Source organism: Gymnogyps californianus, chromosome Z (assembly GCF_018139145.2).
Source record: "Gymnogyps californianus isolate 813 chromosome Z, ASM1813914v2, whole genome shotgun sequence".
Classification (NCBI taxonomy): Eukaryota; Metazoa; Chordata; class Aves; order Accipitriformes; family Cathartidae; genus Gymnogyps; species Gymnogyps californianus.
In genome coordinates this window covers 83,740,557-83,762,044 of record NC_059500.1, presented here as the reverse complement: position 1 = coordinate 83,762,044, position 21,488 = coordinate 83,740,557, and the positions used below count along the sequence as shown (strand labels likewise).

Below are 21,488 nucleotides of genomic sequence, written 5' to 3'. Positions count from 1 at the left end.
GGGCACGCTTTTCAAGCACCTGACTAATGCTCAAATAAATGGGATTTTTCCTGTGCTGAGAGGCAGGAAAACACCTCAAGGCTAAAGCTACGAAAAGAATTAGGTGTCTCATCGAAGTGCTGCTTTGAGAAACCAAGTATGAATGTGTATCCTCAACGCCGGGGACATTTTGGGTGCGCCCAGACCTTCCTCCTGATGGATCTCCAGGTCGATCATCAGTATTTGCTGCTGAGCGCGTGGCTGCTGCAGACCCGCCAGACCCCTCAGCTACGTTAGGACGTCAGGATCAGGCCCTGCCCTGTTCATCTCACCCACGAGAGCTCCTTGGGCGTATCTGCTGGGTGAGGGCCAGCTGGAAGCACCTCCAGAAGGATGGTGCCAGCCCTTGACTTGGTGTGCCCGTGCACGGTGCGCCCACCCCGGATAAATCCCCCTTTCTGCCTGAATGGATACAAATGCACGTCCCCCATCTGCAGGCAGCCGCCCCTAAGTCTTGTCTTCTGCCCGGCTCGAAGCCACGCGTTTGCAACTCATTTTCTCCAGGATAACTTGGCACACAAGCGTCGAGGCTGTGGGTTCCTCCAGGCAGCAAAGTGCCGGCTCTGGTGCGGCAGCGGTTGCCCATCTTGTCCTCTTCTGGGCTGGACTTTCTCGCTACAGGGCAAATGCAGATTTTGTGACCCCAGGCTGGGAAAGGCAGATTCAAGTATTTGCTGTATTTCCTGCAGCTGAGGATAACACCACGCAATGCAAATCCTAGAAGATTTATACATTTGTGTATTCCACCATGTTCACGAGGGGAAAAAGGTCTGGAGGAAGATAAAACCGTAACTTTAAAACCCAGAATGGAAGAAGACAGCTTATTTGTTAGTAGGTAAGAGAATATCACTGAATCATTTATCATCCAGAGTGTTCACATAGGCAGGAAAATGTGTGTCTTGGATCTTCTTCTTCAGCATCAGACCATGAAAACAGTTATTTTCTAAAAGCAATCACGTATGAAGATTAAAAAAATCCAAGTCTCTGTGCTTTACTGTGCCGTACAGCTGCACGGCAGATCCGGGTGGAAACTGGTGATTCACAAATTCCAGACCTTGCTTTCCTCATCACTAAGCGCAGAAAATTAGCACCAATGCTTTATAGTAGCCAGGTGTAAACATAACCGTAATGGTCCAGGTCAGGTTTTTCCTGACTCCTTTGAATTTCTTTGTGTAAGGAGTCTATCCTCCCAACCAGAGACCCCTTTCTCGGGTGGTCTCTGTGCGCTGCCTGACTGGGTTAGTTGGTTCATATGATCTCGTTAGCCAGCCTTGTGCTGGCCCAAGGAGCCGGCTAAGGAGTAAGGCAACGTGCCGCTGAATGATCCGCTGGTGGTCTTAGGGAAATGCAAGGGTTTTCTTCCAACTTAGCAAAGCGCACAGCAGAAATTGAAAACGGGACCTTACACCGATTTGTAGGAGACAGAGGAATCTAGAGACGAGAGGAGGACAAGGTGCTTATCCTCAGCGAAACGTCCCATCTGCTATCCGCGATCCGGACAGATCGGGAGCGCACGCTGCCTTCCAGGCCCCGCTCTGTCTGCTCTGGGACCGCACATGGGCAAGAAGCAAGGGGCACGGCCACCCCCCGGCAGCGCCTCGTTCCCCCCGTGCCCGCGGGAGCCACGTCCCTTACGCCGCTGGCCATCCCGGGAAAGGCAACAGCACAGGAGAGGTCCTTCCATCAATAATATCAGCCACCTCTTAAACATCACCTCCCGGGTACACACTTGCCCAGAGGAGTGATAGAGACAATTTCAATATGCAACTGGGTAATTATATAAGACTACTTAGAAAGGCAAGTAAAGTTTGGTAGGATTATTTAGTACTAACAGAGCATATAAAGCTTGCCAATAACCACCCCTAATTTTAATTACAGTGAAACAAGTTTTATAGGGAGAGCATTTTGTTAGAACAAATGATTTATTTGGGGGGAAAAAAAATGACAAGCTCTTCGGTTCACAAGCTCTTCTGTACATATGAAACGGAAGGAACAAATTTCAAGCTTTAGTTTCTGTTTAATTCAAATTAGTGGTTGGTTAGACCAGACACAATATTTATTTCATTTTCAAATAACAAATATGGTGAGAGGACCTATTTAGTCAGGAGTAAGCAGGCATTTCCTAGTCTTGGTTAGATGCTTTTAAAATGTCTCTATAAACTGCAGGAAGAGTGAGGGCTTCATTTTCCTGCTAATGTTGTGTTTTCAGCCTAGGCAAGATAAGAAATACTCTTTATTCTTGCCCAAACTACTCATGCAACAAAACTCTTATCTTAAAAAGACATTGACAGGAACAGTTAACACACTGTATAATTAAAGCAATAAATTAATTACCAGGCTTCCCTGGTGACTATTAAACACTTGAGGCAAAAGAGCTGTCTTCTGCTCCTTGTTGAAGGATTATTACTATTTAGCTTGAACATTAGCTTGAACAATCTAGGTTACTTTCCCTGGTGCAAATGCGTAGCCACAAAACCCTTCATGTTTGCAGACATGTAGAGGTTGTTGAGGCAGCTTTGCTAACACGTGTGTGACTTGAGAGCTGGGACATCCTCTAACACATTCCTCCAGTTTTGGGGTGATTTCGGCAGTTGCAACAAGGACCCTTAAGAGACGGATGCAGACATCAGCTGCAGAAGGATTTTAATTGTAGGAAAATGCCTGTAAGCCATTGCCCGGGGTCGGTGCAGGGAAAATGTCACTGGTGAAAACCCAGGCGTGTGGCACCCTGGGGCGCACAGGGTATTCGGCATCTCTCGGCCCCTCGGTTCTGTTCGAGCGCAGGGTGACTCACGCCAGGCAGCAGACGAATGACTCACGGTTTTTATTGAGCTGTTGGGCTTGTCAGAGCCAAAATGTAGCCTGACATTCTTATCTAAAAACTCTAACGTTAAATCTTTTTTTAAATACCTTCTTTCTGGGGTTATGTATGGAAAGTATTTTAAAAGCCATCAATAAAAGGCTCTTTGTGCACGGCGAGCTTCGCTTGAAGGAACTTTGAATCTCCATTACTATTTATAAATCTTCACTTTAAATCTTCCTTAACGTTTTCCGTGGAAGCTGGCTTCAGATAAGCTCCCTGGGGAGCAGAGAGTGAGACGTGCGGGTAAAAGCAGCGGGCAGAGCCCGGCAGCGCCGCGTTGGGAAGGTGCATGGCAGAGGGCCACGTGGAAGAGCTGGCTGCGTGCCGTGGCCGGGAGAAACGTGAGTCAGGGCAAACCGGTTCCCAAAGAGGGATGTGTCATGCCTTATCGATCAGCAACCTTCCCACTAAGGAAACCCCTAGCTCGACCGGAGCTGAGGAGCAACGTCACGCTAATTGAGACCTGGGATGTGATTGCTGAAGCTCGCAGGTCTCTGCAGTCACACCCATGAAAGAGCCATCATGCACAGAGGAAAAAGTGATGCAGTTGAATTACTGGTTATATTTTCAACGGAGCCTCTTTCACAGACATATACAAAGTTTCTTTCCATTGTATTCAACAGGCTTTGGGTCAGACCCCCAAATTTGCAAGTAAGCTAATGCTTTGCTCAGCAAAACACATAACTGAAGTTTTGAGGGAAAACTTACAGCAACAAATTAACTTTTCCATTTTCTTTTTCATTAGTTTGTGGATATAACTGTGCTTTTATGTAGGTAAAAATTAGATGTTTGAATAATAACATGAAATGGTTGCCTAACAACTGAACAAGCTCTAGGAGCTGAAAGAGTTTCCATTCCTATGCTGAGCTCGCTGCGTATCCCATAAAAACCTACGTGCATTGCAATAGCGGATCAAAACAGGATGCTGCGGCAAGGAGGAACGATGATCCCAGGGCAAGACTGAATTGCTAACCTAAATTACCAGGGTTCGTTAGCCTCCACTGCCACGTGGCTGTTACACGGGTTAAGGACTCAGGTTAGTCCCTGAGTCCAAACTGTCTAGCAACCACTAATTTGAGAGACTCAGCCTGTCTCTTGTGCCGGGGCGGGAATACACACCGCCTAGCCAAATACTTTCGTGCCGGAGCAAGGAGCTGATGCAGAGGTTTAGGACAAGTTGCAAGGAGCCCATTTTTGTGTGGTCGATCACTGGAAGAGGCTCCCCACAGCACCAAGCCTGTCAGAGTTCAAAGAGCTCCTGGACGATGCTGTTAGTCATATGAGTTAGTGTTGGGTAGTCCTGCGAGGAGCAGGGAGTTGGACTCAATGATCCTTATGGGTCCCTTCCAACTCGAGATATTCTGTGATTGTGTGATTCTACGACAGTGCTGCAGTACACCTCCGCTGTGCTGGTAGCACTGACGTGGCCCTACGCGGGCATCTGGGGGGTCAGCTCGTTCAATATCTCATAAATCACCTCAAACGGTCTTCCCCGTTAAAAGAGGTACCCCCACATCACCCTATGTCAATGCTCCGCTGTCACAATCACGCGGCAAGGCGCTAAATCTTAAACCCTCGGAGATTTCCCGTGGCAAAATGCAGCGGGGTTTGCAAGCAATTCTGTACGTGGCTTCAAAGATATATCAAGTTGCATTTTGCCTCACCTTCCTTGAGCAATAAATGCAAATGAAATCACCACCCTGGATTCAGCCTTCCTGGGCTGCAGAGAACAGCTGGAGCCTGCTGAGAAGGTTGTTAGTCCCAGGAACATGCTAAAGATTAACTATCAATAGTTAGCTATTTTAAGTTGGTCTGATAACAAGAAAAGCCACCTCTTGGCCCTCCCATTTTCAAGATTTAAGAGCTTCCATTGCCGAGGAAGAAACAGCCCAGGAGTCAGTAGCAACTCGATGGAGGGTAGGGGTGGGTAGGCAAGGCGGGGACCTGCCCGGTGGCTGGCAGCGCTCGCCCTTCGCTCCCCAGGAGCCGACCTTGGAGCCGGGCACTGCCGTTCTTGTGTTTGCTCCGCAGCCGGGGCTGGGAACGGGGCCCGACTTTGCCCTCGAGGCTCTTCGCTTCTGTGGGAGGCGAGAAAGGGGCGGCACGTCCCAGGCGGAAGGAAAAAAGAGCAGCAATTTCCCCCCCCCCCGTTTCTAATTAATAAAAAAATCCTCTTACACGCCAACAGAAACCTGTTGTTAAGGTACAGGACTCACACAGGCGACCTGGGAGCATGGCAGCCACCTCGCTCAGAAACGGGGTGCGGTGCGTGCACAGCAGGAGGGTTCGGCACCCCTGGCCACACGGGCACGTATGGCAGGGCACGTACGGCAGGGCACATATGGCAGGGCACATACGGGCGTGCAGCACCTGGGCCTCCTCTGCCTGCCCTGGGCAAAAGCACCCTCAGATTCAAAATGTTGCTGGAAAAAGAAAACTGAGTGCAACTTGATATATTTATGGGTGTTACGTAATAGGGAGGGATATAGATCTTGGGGGACTGGACTTGCTGATCAAGACTTTCCTGTTTGTAAAAGAGTTTATTATACACTTTTGCCTTCCCATTCTCCATTGTCTTCTCCCCCTTTAGCCTGTTTCCCTGTATGTTTGTGGCTTTCTCAGCCACAGTATTTCCATCAATACTTTTCTTTAAAGCCCTCTTCTTCAAGATGTTCCTCTTTCCTTGAGATATCTGCTTTTCTGTGCCTCGCTTTTATCCATATTTACCATATTTTCTCACTTCCTTCCTTCCAGTTTTCTTATGCTTCGTTAGTACTAAGAGGTAGCATTAGTCACCCCAGCTGGATGGGACATCTCTAGATACCTCCTTTTTCCCCATCCATTTTTGCCCGTGTAGAAAAAGAGCAGCTTGATGACATATCCAAGAGGGAAAAGCCCGTTCCAGGCGCCTGGATGTGATGCACTGCGCTGCATGCGCTCGCAGTGACACGTGCAGGCTTAGGGACACGGGTCAGTGGTGGACGTGGCACTGTTAGGTTTACGGTTGGACTCCGTGATCTTAAAGGTCTTTTCCAACCTAGATGACCCTATGATTCTCCGTACCCCTTGGCTCGGAGGTCTCCCCAGCGCTTCTGGCCGAGGCTGGCGGCTGGCTCCCTGCCGCAGGGACCCAGGCACCCCTGGGTGCACCCCGCGGGCAGAGGGAAGGGAGCAGCGCGAGGAGATGGAGCAAAAACCCCCCCCGCCGCCGTTATTGCCAGGCTCAGTGCCCTCCGGGCTGGGGGCGGGGGTCCCGCGGGGCGGCGGGGCCGGCCCGCAGGTGAGGGTGGGGCCGGCGGGGCGGGGCAGGGCGGGGCTGGCGGGGCGGGGCCGCCGAGCCCCGGCACCGGCTCTGCCCGGCACCGGAGCGGGCAGCGGGGCCGGCGCGGGTCTCCGTGCGGGGGGCCGCGAAGGGGGCTGCCCGGGAGCGGTGCCGGCAGGTAGCATGTCCTCTCCCTCCAAAGGTGAGTCTTGGCTCCGGCTGCGTGGGGCTCTGGGGGCAGCTCGTTGTTCCCCGTGGGGCGGCGGCATCCCTTCTTCCCCCCCCCGGTGGCAGCCAGGGAGCCCCTTCCCCGGGCCCCGGTGGCAGCCAGGGAGCCCCTTCCCCGGCCCTGCCGCGCTGGGGGCTGTTAGGGGACGAGTCCCGCACCCAGCTTTGGGGGAGCGAGCTGCTGGGTCTCGCAGTCCCTTGAGACCCCCACTTGCTGTGACCGCAAGTGCTTTTTCAGCATTTCCCCCAAATTAGCACGCCCCAGGAAACCCAGCCCCGACAAAGCCGAGTCCCCTGGAGGTACCTTTTCACGCCCACCACCACATGCTTTTAATAAAGCATAACCTTGCTACCCATATTTTTTTTTCTTTCCTCTATCCCTGCCTTTGTTAATGAGTCTGTGTAAAGCCCAAAGTGAATTATTCTTTGCGGCTTGTGCGTAGCTAATGCCGTCTGGATGAGCGAATGTCTTGTGGCCAAAAGTCTGTGGGTTGTTTGCGAAGTGTCCCCACTGATTTCTTGCGCTTAATTGTGTGCTGTGCTGTTAGTCACCGGTTATCTGATCTTCTCTCTCTCCCTCGGTTGTCTGCAGAAGCGCTTTTGTGCGGTGGGAGAATGTAAAAAAGGTACATTTGCCTGAGGAGAGGCGGTCGTGTTTACATGTACATTCATGTATTCACAAAAACTGTTTCTCAAACACTTGTGAGAACAACAGTAACAAATAACTGCTTTTCTGTGGATGTGCCCAGGCGCCAGACATTAAAAGGTGAATGAATATTGTACGAACTCCTGTTCAGCTGTGAAGAAGCGTGGTATTTATTTACCTGGCTGTTCCTGGAGCGTGCACAGGAAAAAAAAAAATGGAGAAACCTTGTGTTTGAGTTACAGTGCTCAGCTGGAGACGGACATGGGATTACTCTATCTGACTATTCCCAATAATTGCAATTAAATGGATTAATTTCAATTCAAATGACTCTAGTCCAGCCCTGCCTTCGTTCCATAGCTAGTCCCACTACCCAGCCTGAGAAGAGGCTTACGGTAAATACCTGGCTGTCGTGATTGCAGCTGAGCTGCCTTTGGTCCCCTTCAGTTCTCAGGTGTCCCCCTCCGCTGCCCTGGCTGCGCCAAGCCTCGCCGGCCCCTGCCTGGCTGCTCAGCGGGCTCGGACGCCGGCGGCCCCTGCAGCCCACGCACCCAGGGGATCCGTGTTCTCGGCGGCACCTTTGGTCTGTCGCTCTTTTTGGCCCGGGCAAAACCCGTCGCTAAGGTGGCCGAGGAGCTGCACCTCTTTCTGGCTGGGAGTGTAATGATATAAATGCTATTTTATATTGAACGTTACTCAAAATAACGTTACTCTGAATAATTTGGGATGTTCCTTATATGAGCAAGGGTGATGCTTTCCTGCTTGGTGTGTCCTGGCTTCTCTCTTGCGTGAGCTTTAGAGCAAGCAACCCATCACAAGCAAAAGCACAGAGACACATGCTTTTATATTCATAAAAATACAACTTGAATATTACTGCGTGTGTCACACCTGTGTTGACAATCTCAGGCCTAGCAAAGAGAATCTCGCGTGCTCGATGGGTCACCGAAAGGCGAGTGTTTATAAAGCGGGGATTTTTCTGCAAACGCGAGGCCTCTTAAATTGTGCCTTCTAGCAAGGAAAGTCTGTGAATAATAGATGAACTTGGCACTTCTTATTACGCTTGCTTCCGAAGCGGAGAGAGCGTTTGCGTGCCGCAGGCGGCTGCCGTCCTTCCCCCACGGCTGTTCTCTGGGCAGGGAGTTTTGGGGACGCCCACCGAGCATCCCCTTCGGGGCTAGCTGGGGAGGCAGGGCGGCGGGGGGTGCCGAGCTCAGGGGTGGCGTGGGCAGCTTTGGGGTGATGGTTCTGCTGCCATCCACCCTGCCAGGAGGACAGGGGTGGCCAGAGGAGCACCGAGGTCCAGCTGTGCGGCCCCGCGGGTGGGTCCAGCTGTTGGGGGTTGCCCAGCTGGAGAAGCAGAACCCTCCCAAGGACTTCTGCCTCCCAGCCCGTCGCCGTCAGGTCAAGTTCGAGAGCTGGGCCTGGTATCGCTCGCTTCTCCTGGCTCAGCAGCTTCGGGGCTGAAAAACATTTCCATGCAGGACTTATCCCCCTGGGGGGAGCGGAGGTTTCAGCCTGAATTAGCCAGGCTGAAAGGAGAATTGATCCTGGGTTGCTTTTGTGTTGGGTGACTCAGTAGCTGCTAGATTGCAGGCAGGAGGGAAAACAGCAGCCAGCAAGACAGAACAAACTTTGTTTAACCCCTTGTAGCGTTGGTGGGAACCATCCTCTCTGCCCATGAAAAACCCCTTCTGTGCCGCGGCTGTAGGCGTCTGGGATTTCTGCTTTGTCTTCCAGCCTGGATAAACCGTGGCACTGTGAAATCAGGGGACGACATTCGGAGTGAGTGATTTTTTGGCTTGAGGTCAAAAGCCTCGAGGTTTGTGTCTGGATCTCCAGCTCCTCTTTGCTATTTGAGTAGAAGCTATGGTAGGAAAGGTAGCTTGCTCTTGTGCAACCTGACTTTCCTCCTCTCTCCCATGTCCAGAACGGACCAGCTTGGTGATGGCCAGGGATGTGGCATCTGCTGATGCTCCTGACTTTTAGAAGGTGGAGAAGAGTAAAAAGGAAAGCAATAAGAGTTTTTGTTTTATTGCTCTTTGAATTTGTAAATCGCCTAAGAATTGGAGTTCCAAGTAATAGCCCTGCTGCACTTAAAGCTCATGTGTTAAATTTATGTTTATTTGTAGTTAATTTCTAATTTAGCCTTCTGTTGTTGTCTGCCTGGGACACAAGGTAATGGTACATGGAGATGTCTCTGGTGCGGGTGAGCTGCTGCGGATCCACCTGGGCAGTTATGCAAACCGGCTCCGTGGGGCTCTCTGTGGGAATGGCATTCCTCCTCTGTCACAGCAATAAGTGTTTCAAGTTGCCTAATTATATTTTATTAGAAAATGAGCTAGTTAAGAAATGTGCTGGCCTGAGTGATCTTCTGGTTCTGCAATACTTCGTGTTGGGGTGACTCAACGAACACGAGGGTTTGGCCTGCAGCATCGGTACTGTGCGGGCAGGACTGCTGTTACTGAGCTAAACTGCAGGAGCCCCAAGACCTTGAACTTAAGTGTTTTAAAATAAATGCATTTTTTAATGAAATATTATTGTAAATTATCTGTAAGCTTTGTAAAGTGCAACCCCTTTTTGTCTCTCCCACTGTGAGCCCATCCACACCCTCCAGGCTCCGTAAGTGGCTTTATTATTCCTCTGTGCTAACCTTAATCGGTTCCAGATCCTCCAAATGTGCTTGTCAAAAATCAGCTTGTCTGACGTGCGCCCGGGAGCCCGCTGCCTACCTGGGATGGGGCTGGGAACGGGCGTCTTGAGATCCGGGCGCTCACTTCAGAGCAAGGCAGCTGACACTGGATGTCACCATTGTACAGCGCAAACCTAACCGAAGGTGCTCGGGACTTTATTCTCCCTGGGAGAAAAAGCCTTCTCTCTTGTCTCCCATCTATTCCCCCAGGTAGTTGTTGGGTTTTTCCCCCCCCGAGAGTTATGATATCATTCAAGCTTTGTGCTGCTTGTAACATCTAAGCAGGACGGGGGTAATCCTCCTGAACCCGATTACAACCAGTTCTGCGCCGGCGTAGTTGTTGGGAACGCAGAGCCAAGTGTGGACTGAATTCCCTGGCGGCAGTGGGATTACTGTGCGCAGGATAATCGGGTTTGGTTTAGGAACTTCGCAGATGGATGGCAAAAGCTTTGTTTTGTTCTTAGTTAAACTGCATGCATGTGTGAGTTGTTCACTGATTTTCTGCCTGGGATCTCTGGCCACGTGTTTTCTGAAATAATATAGGATTGGGCTGTAGGTTGCTAGTAAGAAGTCATGGAAATCTTCAGGGAAAATAATGTGTGACTACATCTCTTTTCCCATCTATTAAAAAAAAAAAAAATCAGGTGTCTGCATTTTTTTTTTTTTTTAAGTGGTCCTTAATGTTTGGTGCTTTAAGCTTGCAATGCCTGCTTGGCTCCAGCATGTCCCTAAAGCTGAAATGGAATTAAATGGGATGGAATAATGGAATTATTCCCCATCCTTGCATAATGAAACAAGCCCCTCTCTTCTCTCGCTTGTCCAGAACAGAGAAACGCACGTATAGTGATGACTACCCTGCTACTCACTGAGCAAATAACACAAGAAGACCACGGCTCGGAGGGAAACTACGTCCTTTATGGATCCTTGTGTTCCCAAATCACCGAGGAAGCTGAATATGTGAAAAAGGTATTTCTGGAGTTGTCGCTGTTCTGTTCCTTTCTTTGCTTCAGCAGGAAACACGGTGAGCAAAACTAATAACCGCTGAAAGAGAGAATTCTGACCTGCATGGCAACGCGCACTTGGAAAACCTTTTCGTTTACACATCTATTTTGGAAATGCTGTTTACTCTGCGGTAGTGACTTAATTACAGCCCACGCTGTCTTCGGTTGGGTTAAACCTCTTTAAAACTGGTAAGGTTTTTCCACCCCTCATTTAGGAGTGTTGCAAGAGACACTCAAGTGCGTGTCCCCACCCGAAGCCACCGCTCTTCGGCGGCAGCGCTGGGGCTGTTTGCTGGGAGATGGGAGGAGGAGAAGGGCGCGGGAGCCTGGCCGTGGTCAGCAGTGCCGTGTCTGCGGGCTGCGGTGGGGATAAGCGTGTCCACAGCGAGAAGTCTCGGCTTTGCGGCTGAAGTGAGAGGGTGTCTGGTAGCGTGGCTGAGACGGGAAGGTGGGAAGGAGCGTGAATGAACGTGTGGTTGGAGCTTCCTTGCTTGCTTTGCATACAAAGACAGTGACTGAGCAGTTAGAAAGTGTAGGATGGATGCTTTATAGAAACAATAAGAATGATGTGAGAGATGATGCATAAAAAAAAATACCTGTATCTAAGGCTGCCATTCAACCTGCTAGACAGTTTGAACATGGTGCTGGTGGTACGCACTAGTATACCTGGAAGTTTTTATTTGAAGCCGTTTGCTACATAGCATCAGTGCTGAGCTGAGTTGTACAGCGGGCTTGGTCCCTGGCAGAGATGGGGAGGCTCTGGAGCAGACAGCGAGCAGCCTTATCTGAAGCAGAAGTACTGGCTTGGGGTACCTGGAGGACCAGCATCTCGGGAGCTGGGGGATGACCCGTGGGACAGGCAGGTCCTGCGCGGGTCAGTCAGCAAAACCGCGCGCGCAGCGTACAGTAGTGTTGAGACATGTGAAATAGTCTTGAGTTGTTCCTTTCCTGAATGCCAGGGGAAATGCAGGAAGAATGGAGCTTAAGGAATGCATTTAATGAGCTCCTGCGTGTAATGACACAAGAGAAGACCTCAAACTTTTGATTTAAGTTAAAAGAAATAAGATTTCTTCACCTTTATGAAGTTGCAGAACAAATGCTGTAACTTTGAATCTGAAAATTTTGTAATGAATTCTTAAGCATCTCATCATATAAAATCATTCACGTGAAGCAATTCCTGAGCAAAAATATATATTCTGTGGTGGTGACACCAGCTCATAAAGGGCATATGAAGCAGTGCCCTGCTTGGTGCTGACACCACCACGAATGGGTAGGACATGCCTCCCCCCCCCATAAGAGGTCTTGTGAGCAATGAGACTCAGCCTAGTAGATCTGATGTCTTAGTTCTTTACTCCAAGCAGCAGAGCACGGTGATGATAATAGGCAAAGGCAGTTCTCCTGCATCCCAGCTGAGCCCAGGAGAGCGCTGTGGAATGAGTGAGAGGAGTATCAGTGGGCTGAAACACAGCTAATGGAGAAATAATCGATCACAAGAAGTTCTTTTTAAAAAATGCTTACTCCTTTCTCTGTTCAGTTGAGGAATGAGGTTGAAGAAAAGCCTCTGTAGTGAAAAGAAGGTGATTTACAGTTTGAACCCTTTAAAAAGTACAGACTGCCCTTTGTTTGTAGTAGTTTATTTTTAACAAATGAACTTGGCGTAACGTAAGAAAGGCCGTATAAATGCCAGTGTGTTCTGGCATAAATCTGACCGATTGCAGGTCGTGTTCCTCGCCCGTCCCAGCTTTCAAAACAGACAGGAGGCAAGCAGCGAGCGTACATTCGTGAACACCTGCGGGGGGAAAAAAGTGGCTTAAGGAAGTTAAAACCACTTTAAGCAAGTGGTTTTGAGCAACGAGGCAGCCCCTAGGAAGCAAACAGATTTGGAAATGTTGCGTCTGAACTGTTAAAATATGCTGGAGTGAGAAGTTCTTTTAACGGGAAGCGTTGGATGTTTACTCACGTGCATTTATGCAGCCTCACCTACAATGCAACATAGGCTGCAATATTGTAAAAGCAAATTCATCTTATACCCGTGGCATAACGCTGTACAGAGTGGAAGAGAGCTATTTATCACTCAACATGCAAATGCTTTCCAGTGTAACGCCCTGGAGAGCTGAACAAGCAGAACCTTTTAATTTCAGTTAATTCGTGGAGGTGGAGGAGCTGTGCTGGCTGCTGCCCCGCGAGCAGCTCGGACCCGACTTTCCGGAGAGCTGCCTGTCTCTGCCCCGTGCGCCCTGCCTGAGCCGGAGAGGGGTGTTTATAAGAAGCCAGGTCTTTCAGAGTCAGATCGATTGCTCAAGCTGTTTTTCTGTTACTTTAAAAATAATTTCCCTGTGCATTTCCTTTAGCAGCTACCTCAAGTCGCGGGCAATAAAGCGGAGCCAAAGAGCAGCGGCTGGAGCTGGAGCTGCAGCCCCGTTGCGACGACGATGAAGGAAACAGAAGAGCAGCTGCTGCTGGTGAGCAGGGAAAACCAAGTGCTGAAGATCAAGGTGTGTTTGGGTTGGTTTTTAAGGTTTCAGATCAGTATGTGTGCCTTGCAGCCCAGTTAGAGTTGGGTCCCAGCTGCTGCAGCCTGGTGCCTGCTCAGCAATCCCGCGCCGGAGCCTTTCCTTTGGGGAGGGCGCAGACTCTGCTTCGCTTTCCCGGCTGCTGCAAACTTTCATTCCAGCAGGCAATGAAATTCATAGGAAAATCTGCTTCTGGGGACACGTCCCGTTTGTGGCTAGTGAGACGGCACGGTCAGCGCTGGTGGTAGTTGACAGCAGGTGTATTTACAAGCAGTTAGAAGCGCATCTCTCCTTTGAAGCCGTCGTCCTTCGTTTGTCATGGGGGGATGGCTCAATACTGAACAAACCTGCATTTATTTGGAAGCTAACATGCCTGTCAGGTGTTGCCCACAGGCGTTTAGGATTCCTTTCTCTTTTTTCTTTTTTTTTTTTTTTGATAAGGGTAAATACTGAAATTGGATCTCGTATAGAGGGCTTATTTTTCAGCATGTGATTATACCATTGGTTTTTTTTAAAGCACAAGATATATGTGTCGTACATTTACTCTTTCTAGCTGGAAGCCACGAGAGAAGCAGGTGTACAGGCTCTCAGATCTGCCTCCCAGAAACTGTATGAGAATTACCAGACTCTGTCAGAAGAACTGAAAAAAAGGCATGAGACTGAGAAGCAGCAAATACAGGTACAAATCTCCCCCACGCGTGGGCATGACCAGCCTGTTTGCTATCAAAATATTTACGTGGGCTCTGGCTCGCGCTGCTGCAAACTTCGACCTAGGAGCTGCTGAGTCTCTTCTGCTAGCGCAGTGGGGAAGTTCAATAGGAAGATTAAAAAGAAAAATGATGTTGGTTTTATTCCTGATTCTTGGCATTGGGTCGGTAGAGTTGGCTCAGAATTCCTCGAGCCCCATCTCTGTCCGTCCGCTGCGTTCAAGCCTGCAGTAATGCCCTTCTCGGTCCCAGGCCTACAATCTCCAACAAGCAGAAAAGCTCCGGCAAAGCTCAGAAAACGCCAGCCGCCTCGCTGAAGGCATCAGGGAGAAATGTACCCGCCTCGCAGAGATGGAGACGCGCGTGCAAAGGATGGAGGAGGTATGTCCGCCCGCTCCTCCTGTCTGTCCGTCCGTCCTGGTGCCGGGAGTCGGGGCAGGCGAGGAACCTGCCCTGGGGAGTGCCGGCGCTTGGAAAGAGGAGTGAGTGGCTTTCAGGGTTTGGGCATGTTAGCGGTTGTCATTGGGACTAAAAAGGCTCCTGCCATGTTACACCCAATTGAGAACCTTTAGCTGTGACTATAAAGAAAACCTGCAATTTGAGCTCCCTCTTTCAGTTACTTTAGCACTCCCTTAAAAACTGTGGAGCATCAGGGAGAAGTCTTAATTTGTGGCTATTAATGATTTCTACTCCTGAATGCTTGCTCTTTTCACCTTCCTCCATCGGCGTACTTCTAGCATTTGAAATGAAAATGTGGCCATCCTAGCGCTAAAAACTACTCCTTTTAACCCTCAGAAAACATCCCTGTGAGCATCCGAAATCCTGGGCAGGCAAATGACTGCTTGTCGTGGTTTAGCCCCGGCCGGCAGCGAAGCACCAGGCAGCCGCTCGCTCGCTCCCCCCGCCCAGTGCGATGGGGGGAGAATTGAAAAAAAAAAACCCAAAACTTGTGGGTTGAGATAAAGGCAGTTTAATAGGACAGAAAGGAAGAAAATAATAATAAAAAAATGACAGTAATAATACTAAAAGAATTAGAATATACAAAACAAGCGATGCACAGTGCAATTGCTCACCACTCACCGACCGATGCCCAGTTAGTTCCCGAGCAGTGATCCGCCCCTCCCAGCCAACTCCCCCCAGTTTCTATACTGGGCATGATGTCCTATGGTATGGAATATCCTTTGGCCAGTCTGGGTCAGCTGTCCTGGCTGTGTCCCCTCCCAGCTTCTTGTGCCCCTCCAGCCTTCCTGCTGGCTGGGCACAAGGAGCTGAAAAATCCTTGACTGAGCAGAAACACTACTTAGCAACAACTAAAGACATCAGCGTGTTATCATCAACATTATTTTCCTACTAAATCCAAAACGCTGCACTGTACCAGCTACTAGGAAGAAAATTAGCTCTATCCCAGCCGAAACCAGGACACTGCTGTAGCAAGCTGACGACTGCGTGCACAGAAACTTGCAGAAAATTTCTTCTCCTTTATTGTGCATTTTCTTTGGTGGCGTTAGTCGCGTTGGAAGAAGCGATGGCACCGTGCATCGTTTTGTGATGTATGCACTCAGTAGTGGTGGGAATTACTCCTACAGAAGTGCTGTGCTAAAACAAAGTTTTTCCTGTCCTGGGATTACTGTAAACACAGGGTCAGTGAATGTATTTCTGTCCCCATCGCATGCAGGTAATCTTTCTGATACTAAGAGTTTTGTTACCAGTTTTGTTCAGATTTTTTCCCTCTGTGGACAAGGTTTTGCGAGGTGGCCATAGCGGTAACGCAGCATCCCCTGGCCGCTGAGTATGGACTCTCACAAGACCGAAGGATTTTGCTAGTTAGGCAAAGGAGAGAACTGCTATTTTAAGAGAGTTTGGACTTTTCTCGTGGGAAATCGGTACAGTCATCCCTTCCAGATTCGATTCCGAGAGGTCAGACTGGTTTGTATCTCCAGCTGATGTTGAAGCAGGCTGATGCAGGTGGCTATTGGTGAATTCTGCCTGTTTGCAGACACGGAGTGGAACCGTTGAACGTACAGCCAAACTTCTCTTGCTAATCGAATGGCAGGAAGTGTAATACAGTTTTTATATAACCTGAATTGTTTCCTTAGGAAAAGAAAACTCTGATAGAGAAGAAAATGTCATTTGAAAAGATGCTTCAACAGATGATGTCAAGGAATGAAGACAGCAAACGGTGATTAAATGCATGTGATAAAGTGTTTTTCATTCTTTCTGGGGGATTATTTCATGTGGAGTACCAGACAATCACTCGCTCAAGTTCCTTCTGGTAGTAAAGTTATTCATGATGAAAGCAACTGGTTCAAAACCTGATTTACCATGATTGCTTGAAGAAACCAAACCAGATGTTGATGTCCTACAGGTCTTAGATGTTGATTCTACTCAAATTCCTAGTACTTTTCCTTCCACCTTGCATGCACTAATTGCTTCCCTTTCCTGATTCTCGCTTGGAGTCGATGTTGCTTTGGTGACATTGTGCATGCGGTAGGTAAGGCAAAAGCCTTCATTATTTATGAATTTACTTATCAACAGCTAGTAAGGGTGGTCCTACCAGGCAAAATGTGTCTTAAACTATGGTTTTATTTGTTCTGCTCAATAAAGAAGCCTTTATATGTACAGTTCTGTATGAATTACAGCTGTGCATCCTCGGGAACATCCTTGATAGCTGCAAACTCTTGAGCTGCCCCTGAGGTGGGAAAGCGGCTGGGTGGGTGAGGGATCCCTGGGGATTGAAGCCGGGGTGCTCTGCTCTCACCCGCAGGTGCCTGGATCTCCAGAGGCAGATTTCCACCTTGCAGGAGCAGATCTGCCACCTGCAGCGGGTGATCCAGGCGCAGCACCAGGGCCTGCGCAGCGTGATACAGGAGGTCAGGCTGGTGCGGCCGGTCCCACCGGGCAGGTCTTCAGCGGTCGGGAAAAGCAAGGGGAGACTCTGGGATGTGGGCTCTCGCCTTAAGTGTACGTGCTGGGGATGAGCGGCTTGCTTGGTGCGCTGTGCCGGGTTTTGTGCACCCTGCGTTCAGACATCCATACGCATGTCAACATTAAGATGGAAATGGCATCCCTAAAAATAGGGTTGTTGTGGCGGAGTCAGCGATTTCGGGCAGACCCCTGAGTTCTCCTGGAGCGATCCCAGGGGGGAACCTGGCTCTCCCCTCCCTGCCATGCTTCCGAGGGGGACCTGTCCGACCCGGGGATCCTCTGCCGGAGGCACCTGCCCTGCAACTGGTTTCACGTGAAGGTGGTAAAGCTGCTCCCATGAGCAAAGCCACCAGGCTGACATCCTAGAAGGGCTGCAACGAAATTCAAAGCAATCAGCCCACTTCCCAAAGTCACGATACGCTGGGAGCTGTTTTACTTACCGACTGCTTTTGCATGTACCTACTCCCCTCGCCTCGCAGAACACGGGCTTGCCTCTTCCCATCCTGCTAAGGCAAGGCCCTGTGCTAATTGGCTTTCGTAATCAGGTTTCTGTATATACGCCAACAAGAGGTAGACTTGTTATTCTAAGGAAAACACGACACCGTGTGTTGAGAAATTGTTTTATAAATCAGTCAATCAATTAGTTTGAGTTTTTCTATGGTAAAAGACTAGGGACTTGAACGGTCTGCAATTCCCCTGGTATGACGAGACGTTTAACTCTGGGTTTTGTTCAACACAGAGATGTTTTTGATGTGTCAAGGTTTCAAATCTCTTCTTACAAACTTTATTTCCTAACTTTCAGGCAGAGGAACTGAACAATGAACTCAGAAGCCAAGATAAAAAAATAGAAAACCTGACAGAGAAGCTGACTGCGCTGGAAGCACAGGTAAAGTTGGAAAGTAAAAAGATATATTGAAGGGAGAGAGCAAAAGTAGTTCTCTACAGTCAGGGGGCCCTTCACTGCTGGGCTTGTGTCAGTACGACACTGTTGGGGTGGTATTTCTTTGTACTGCATCTTCCACTTGGTTTTAAAAAAAAAAACAAAACCCAAACACAAAAAATCCACCCAAACCCCCCAAAAACCTTTCTGGAGGAGCGGCAGGTCCTAGCTGGCATCCAAGCTTGTCTCTTGTCTGCTACGTTACGCTGAGAGGGGTTTGTTTTATTTTTTTTTTCCTTGCAGAATAAAGAACTGAAAGACAGAGTGGAGTTTTGGTCTGGCCAGCCCAAGGCTAAAGTTTCAAAAGCTGTCTGGACAGAGTGAGTACCTCGGGAGGTGGCACGGGAACGGCTGAGCCCGTGGCTCTTGCAGGCCACCTCCGGTGTCCCCGCAGGGCTTTGAGTGAGCTGAGTCAAGCCTTGCTGAGAGCAACCGAACTTCATCCGGCAGCAATTATCCTCTCTATAAAGGAGAGGAAAAACACAAGCTCTGCTTCAAACTTAGCAGCTGATGGTGTGACAGTGGTAGCCCGAGCCCTGACTCCCACGCAGCCATCCAGCTCAGGTGGGGCGTGCTCAGTGTATCAGCCAAGGGCACCTGCAGAAGCTTGTACATCCCTTCGGGATTAAATGGGAGCCTTTCCTGGGAGATGCGTCCAGATCTGCTACAGCAAAGGACTGCAAGTCTCTACTCTCAGTTAGCAGAACAGGCATTTGAAGTCAGCTCTTCCATATCCAGGGTCATAGTTATAAACCTCTGACTTCATATATGGTTGCAGTGGGTTTAAGCCTGGCTTAGGCAGGTGAGGGTGTCTGAGGGACGTCTACCTTCTTGTGCTTCCCTCTGCAGCGCCCCACGAGCTTTTGGAGCACCCCCTTACCTGATGCTCACCAGGCTAAGGAAGCAAGAGAGCTAAAGGACCGACTGGATGTTTGTCTCCTACCTTTGCCAGAAGGACTTTTTCTGTGTGTTGCAACCCGTAACTCCCTACGGCCTCTTTGTTACTGCTGCCTGTCTGCGAAAGGCGGTGCAGAAGCGGTGCTGCAGAGCTGCATTGGAAAGAATAAACCTGGAAACAAGGCCAGAGCTGACGAGAGAGGCGGTGAGCTCATGAATGCCCGCACAGCCCAGACGGCAAAGGCATCCCCGGCCATACCTGGGGGATGCTGCACCGCCGGACCAGCTCTGCGCCTGCCCTGGTGCGGGCAGCAGCAGGCAGCTGCCTGCACGAAGGGCCTCCCACCTACACAGACTGCAGCAGAGACTCAGTTTAACCACAACTCTCATTTAGGTAAGATTATAAAATAAACCTTCGGCTACCTGGTACGTTGTTACAGTCACCGCTTTCCCGCCTGCCGCCGGAGCACAGGGTGGAGGTGGCGCGGTGGCCCTGGCCTCTCGGGGGGGGCTCAGCTCTCCTCCGGCGTTCCATCCCGCGGGCACAGCATGTTCTAGGCATAGCAGCAGCATCATGTCACGGTGTCCTCGGGCAAGGAGTGAGCGGATCCCTGTCTGGGTTAACCTGGCTTTCCTGAAAACTTTCCACGGCGAATAGTAAGTTTTCTGCCCGCGTCAGCTGGAGCGTGAAGTTCCTCCTTGAGCCTTCCCTCCGGCTGAAATCCATTTTGGAGGGGCCAGCAGCTGCTGCAGGGAGCAGGGCTGGTTTTTTCTCCTCCCTAAAGGGGGAGAGGTGCTGCGGTGGTCAGCAATCCCCTATTCAAGAGATGAGGCATGCCTCGGGAGCTAAACGGTGTCCCTAAGGGAGCGACAGCGGCTTTGCACACTCACGTTTACCTCTGCGCTGTGGGACAGAGGGAACCCGAGCACTGCCATGTCCCTGGTCTGTCTTCTAGTCGTTGACGTGCAGACAGAGCAGCATTTGGGGGGGAAAAAAAAAGGTAGGTGTTGATCCTTAAATAAGGCTTAAAGGTACTAAGTTTCTTTTACCTAATTTTAGATATATTATTCATACATGGTGTCACTCCAGGATTAACTCAGTTAAGATGCAAATAAAAGCTCGGCACCTGCTTAATCCTGAGGGCGGCTGGGTGTTTTGGCAGGTGCCGCAGGAGCGGGCCCCGCAGTCCCCACTTACCTAGTCACCATTTAAGAGGGTGAGCTTTGTAAATCGTACCATTTCCCTGTCAAGTGCGGGCAAGGAGCTGCTGTTCAGTCCTTTCCCATCCCTCTCTCTCGGGAGAAACTGAGCTCAACTTGAAGTCAGGGTGCCAATGCCGAGCTGCCACGGGGCAGGCTGGGTGCTGACCCGTGGTGAGGTTTGCCAACGCACCCCGAGCAACCCTCGGCCAGCCTGAAAAGCCCTGCCTCTGCTTCCCTGGCCCTCCACTTGTTTTCCTGAGCTGACAGATTGCTAATGCTGCGTAACTAGGCTGTACCTCTTGGGGAGCAGCCTGTGCTTCCTCCAAAAACAGCTGAGACACCAGATTTAAAAATGTACTTTTATTCTGAAAATAACAGTGCAGAAACTGAGTCACAGGATACATTCCTCAGCTGTATTACACAAACCCAGTCACCAGTGAATCCGTTGACAGTATGTTTTGAAGCCACAGGTACTTTGGTACAACAGAGTGACATTAACATTGGTAAGCAAGCGCCACGGTCCAATCAAGGGGCACCTATAATAAAAAATACTATTTGTATTCAAGATAGTTTCAATCACACGCATAGCACAGATCTGTTGAAGACAAACATAAAACATGCTTACAGTAGTATAACAGAAGGAAACACTTAAAAGGTAATTGATACAGGATGCTTAGTGTTTATCTGGAAGGTGAAAGATACCTTAACAAAACCAAAGAAGAACCGTTTAACTTCCATAAGTAAGTGGAGTAAGATACAACAGGCTTCTTCTAATATACAGTTTGTCCATTAAGCCCTATTGCACGATGAGGATGGACAACTTTAGGGTCTACTTTCTAAAGTTGTTTTAACTAGGTAACCGCATGGAACAAAAGCACATAGCAAAGAATCATTTCCTCTGTTGCCTTTAACTTGTTTAGATAGAAATAATAATAATAAATTAGAAACAGATCTGCCCAGCATCAAAGAGCATAGTCCCAAGTCAACAGCATCCTCTGTAAAAAAAAAAAAAAAAAAAAAAAACAAACCAAAAAAACCAAACCCCAAACTTATCCTATATGGGTGTGGGGTTTTTTTTTGAGGGGAAGGAATTTATGTTTTAAGTAGAAGAATTATTAAGACAGGAAAGAAGCTGTGAAAATTTGACTTTCTCTTTAAAGGTGCCTCCAGCCAGCTCTCCTAGCAGTCAGGTAAAAAGCTATTCATTTTTACAGCTTCACATCAGTTACAACACTTTTTTTTTCTCCTTTTCTTTGTAAGATCAGAGCATGGCCTGAAACTCCTACAGTGTTCACACCTGTATAAAAATAGCAGTCACTTTACAGCAGGTTATTTTTACGCTTGCTACTTTTCTTCGGTTATAGTGCCAAGAATACAAATTTTAAAATAACAGCTCTATAATTTTTTTTTTTTTAAAGTTTAGGCTGAAAACATTAGTTATATCCATGAATTGAAATAGTTCTAGGAGATAAAACCTCTTACCTTGAAACAGTCCCAAAGAGTCCCTATGGAGCAGGTATCAAAATCACATCTTATACAACTTTTAAGAAAGTTTCTTACATGATCCAATCCTCTAAA

At 49.1% G+C, this 21,488-nt stretch overlaps 1 protein-coding gene across 2 annotated transcripts; it reads left to right on the top strand.

Moving 5' to 3' along the window:
• Window positions 1-6,343: 6,343 nt before the first annotated feature.
• On the top strand, window positions 6,344-19,117 carry CCDC68 (coiled-coil domain containing 68). Of its 2 annotated transcripts, none has more exons than XM_050913439.1 (10): window positions 6,344-6,366; window positions 10,548-10,690; window positions 13,080-13,220; window positions 13,792-13,917; window positions 14,198-14,326; window positions 16,042-16,124; window positions 16,710-16,815; window positions 17,673-17,756; window positions 18,054-18,130; window positions 18,660-19,117. In XM_050913439.1, the coding sequence occupies exons 1-10, from the start codon at window positions 6,348-6,350 to the stop codon at window positions 18,724-18,726; spliced, it is 975 nt and encodes a 324-aa protein (XP_050769396.1). In that variant the 5' UTR covers window positions 6,344-6,347; the 3' UTR covers window positions 18,727-19,117. The 2 variants fall into 2 exon arrangements, with proteins under 2 accessions (XP_050769396.1, XP_050769395.1); XM_050913438.1 differs by having other exon boundaries at window positions 13,077-13,220.
• Window positions 19,118-21,488: the final 2,371 nt, after the last annotated feature.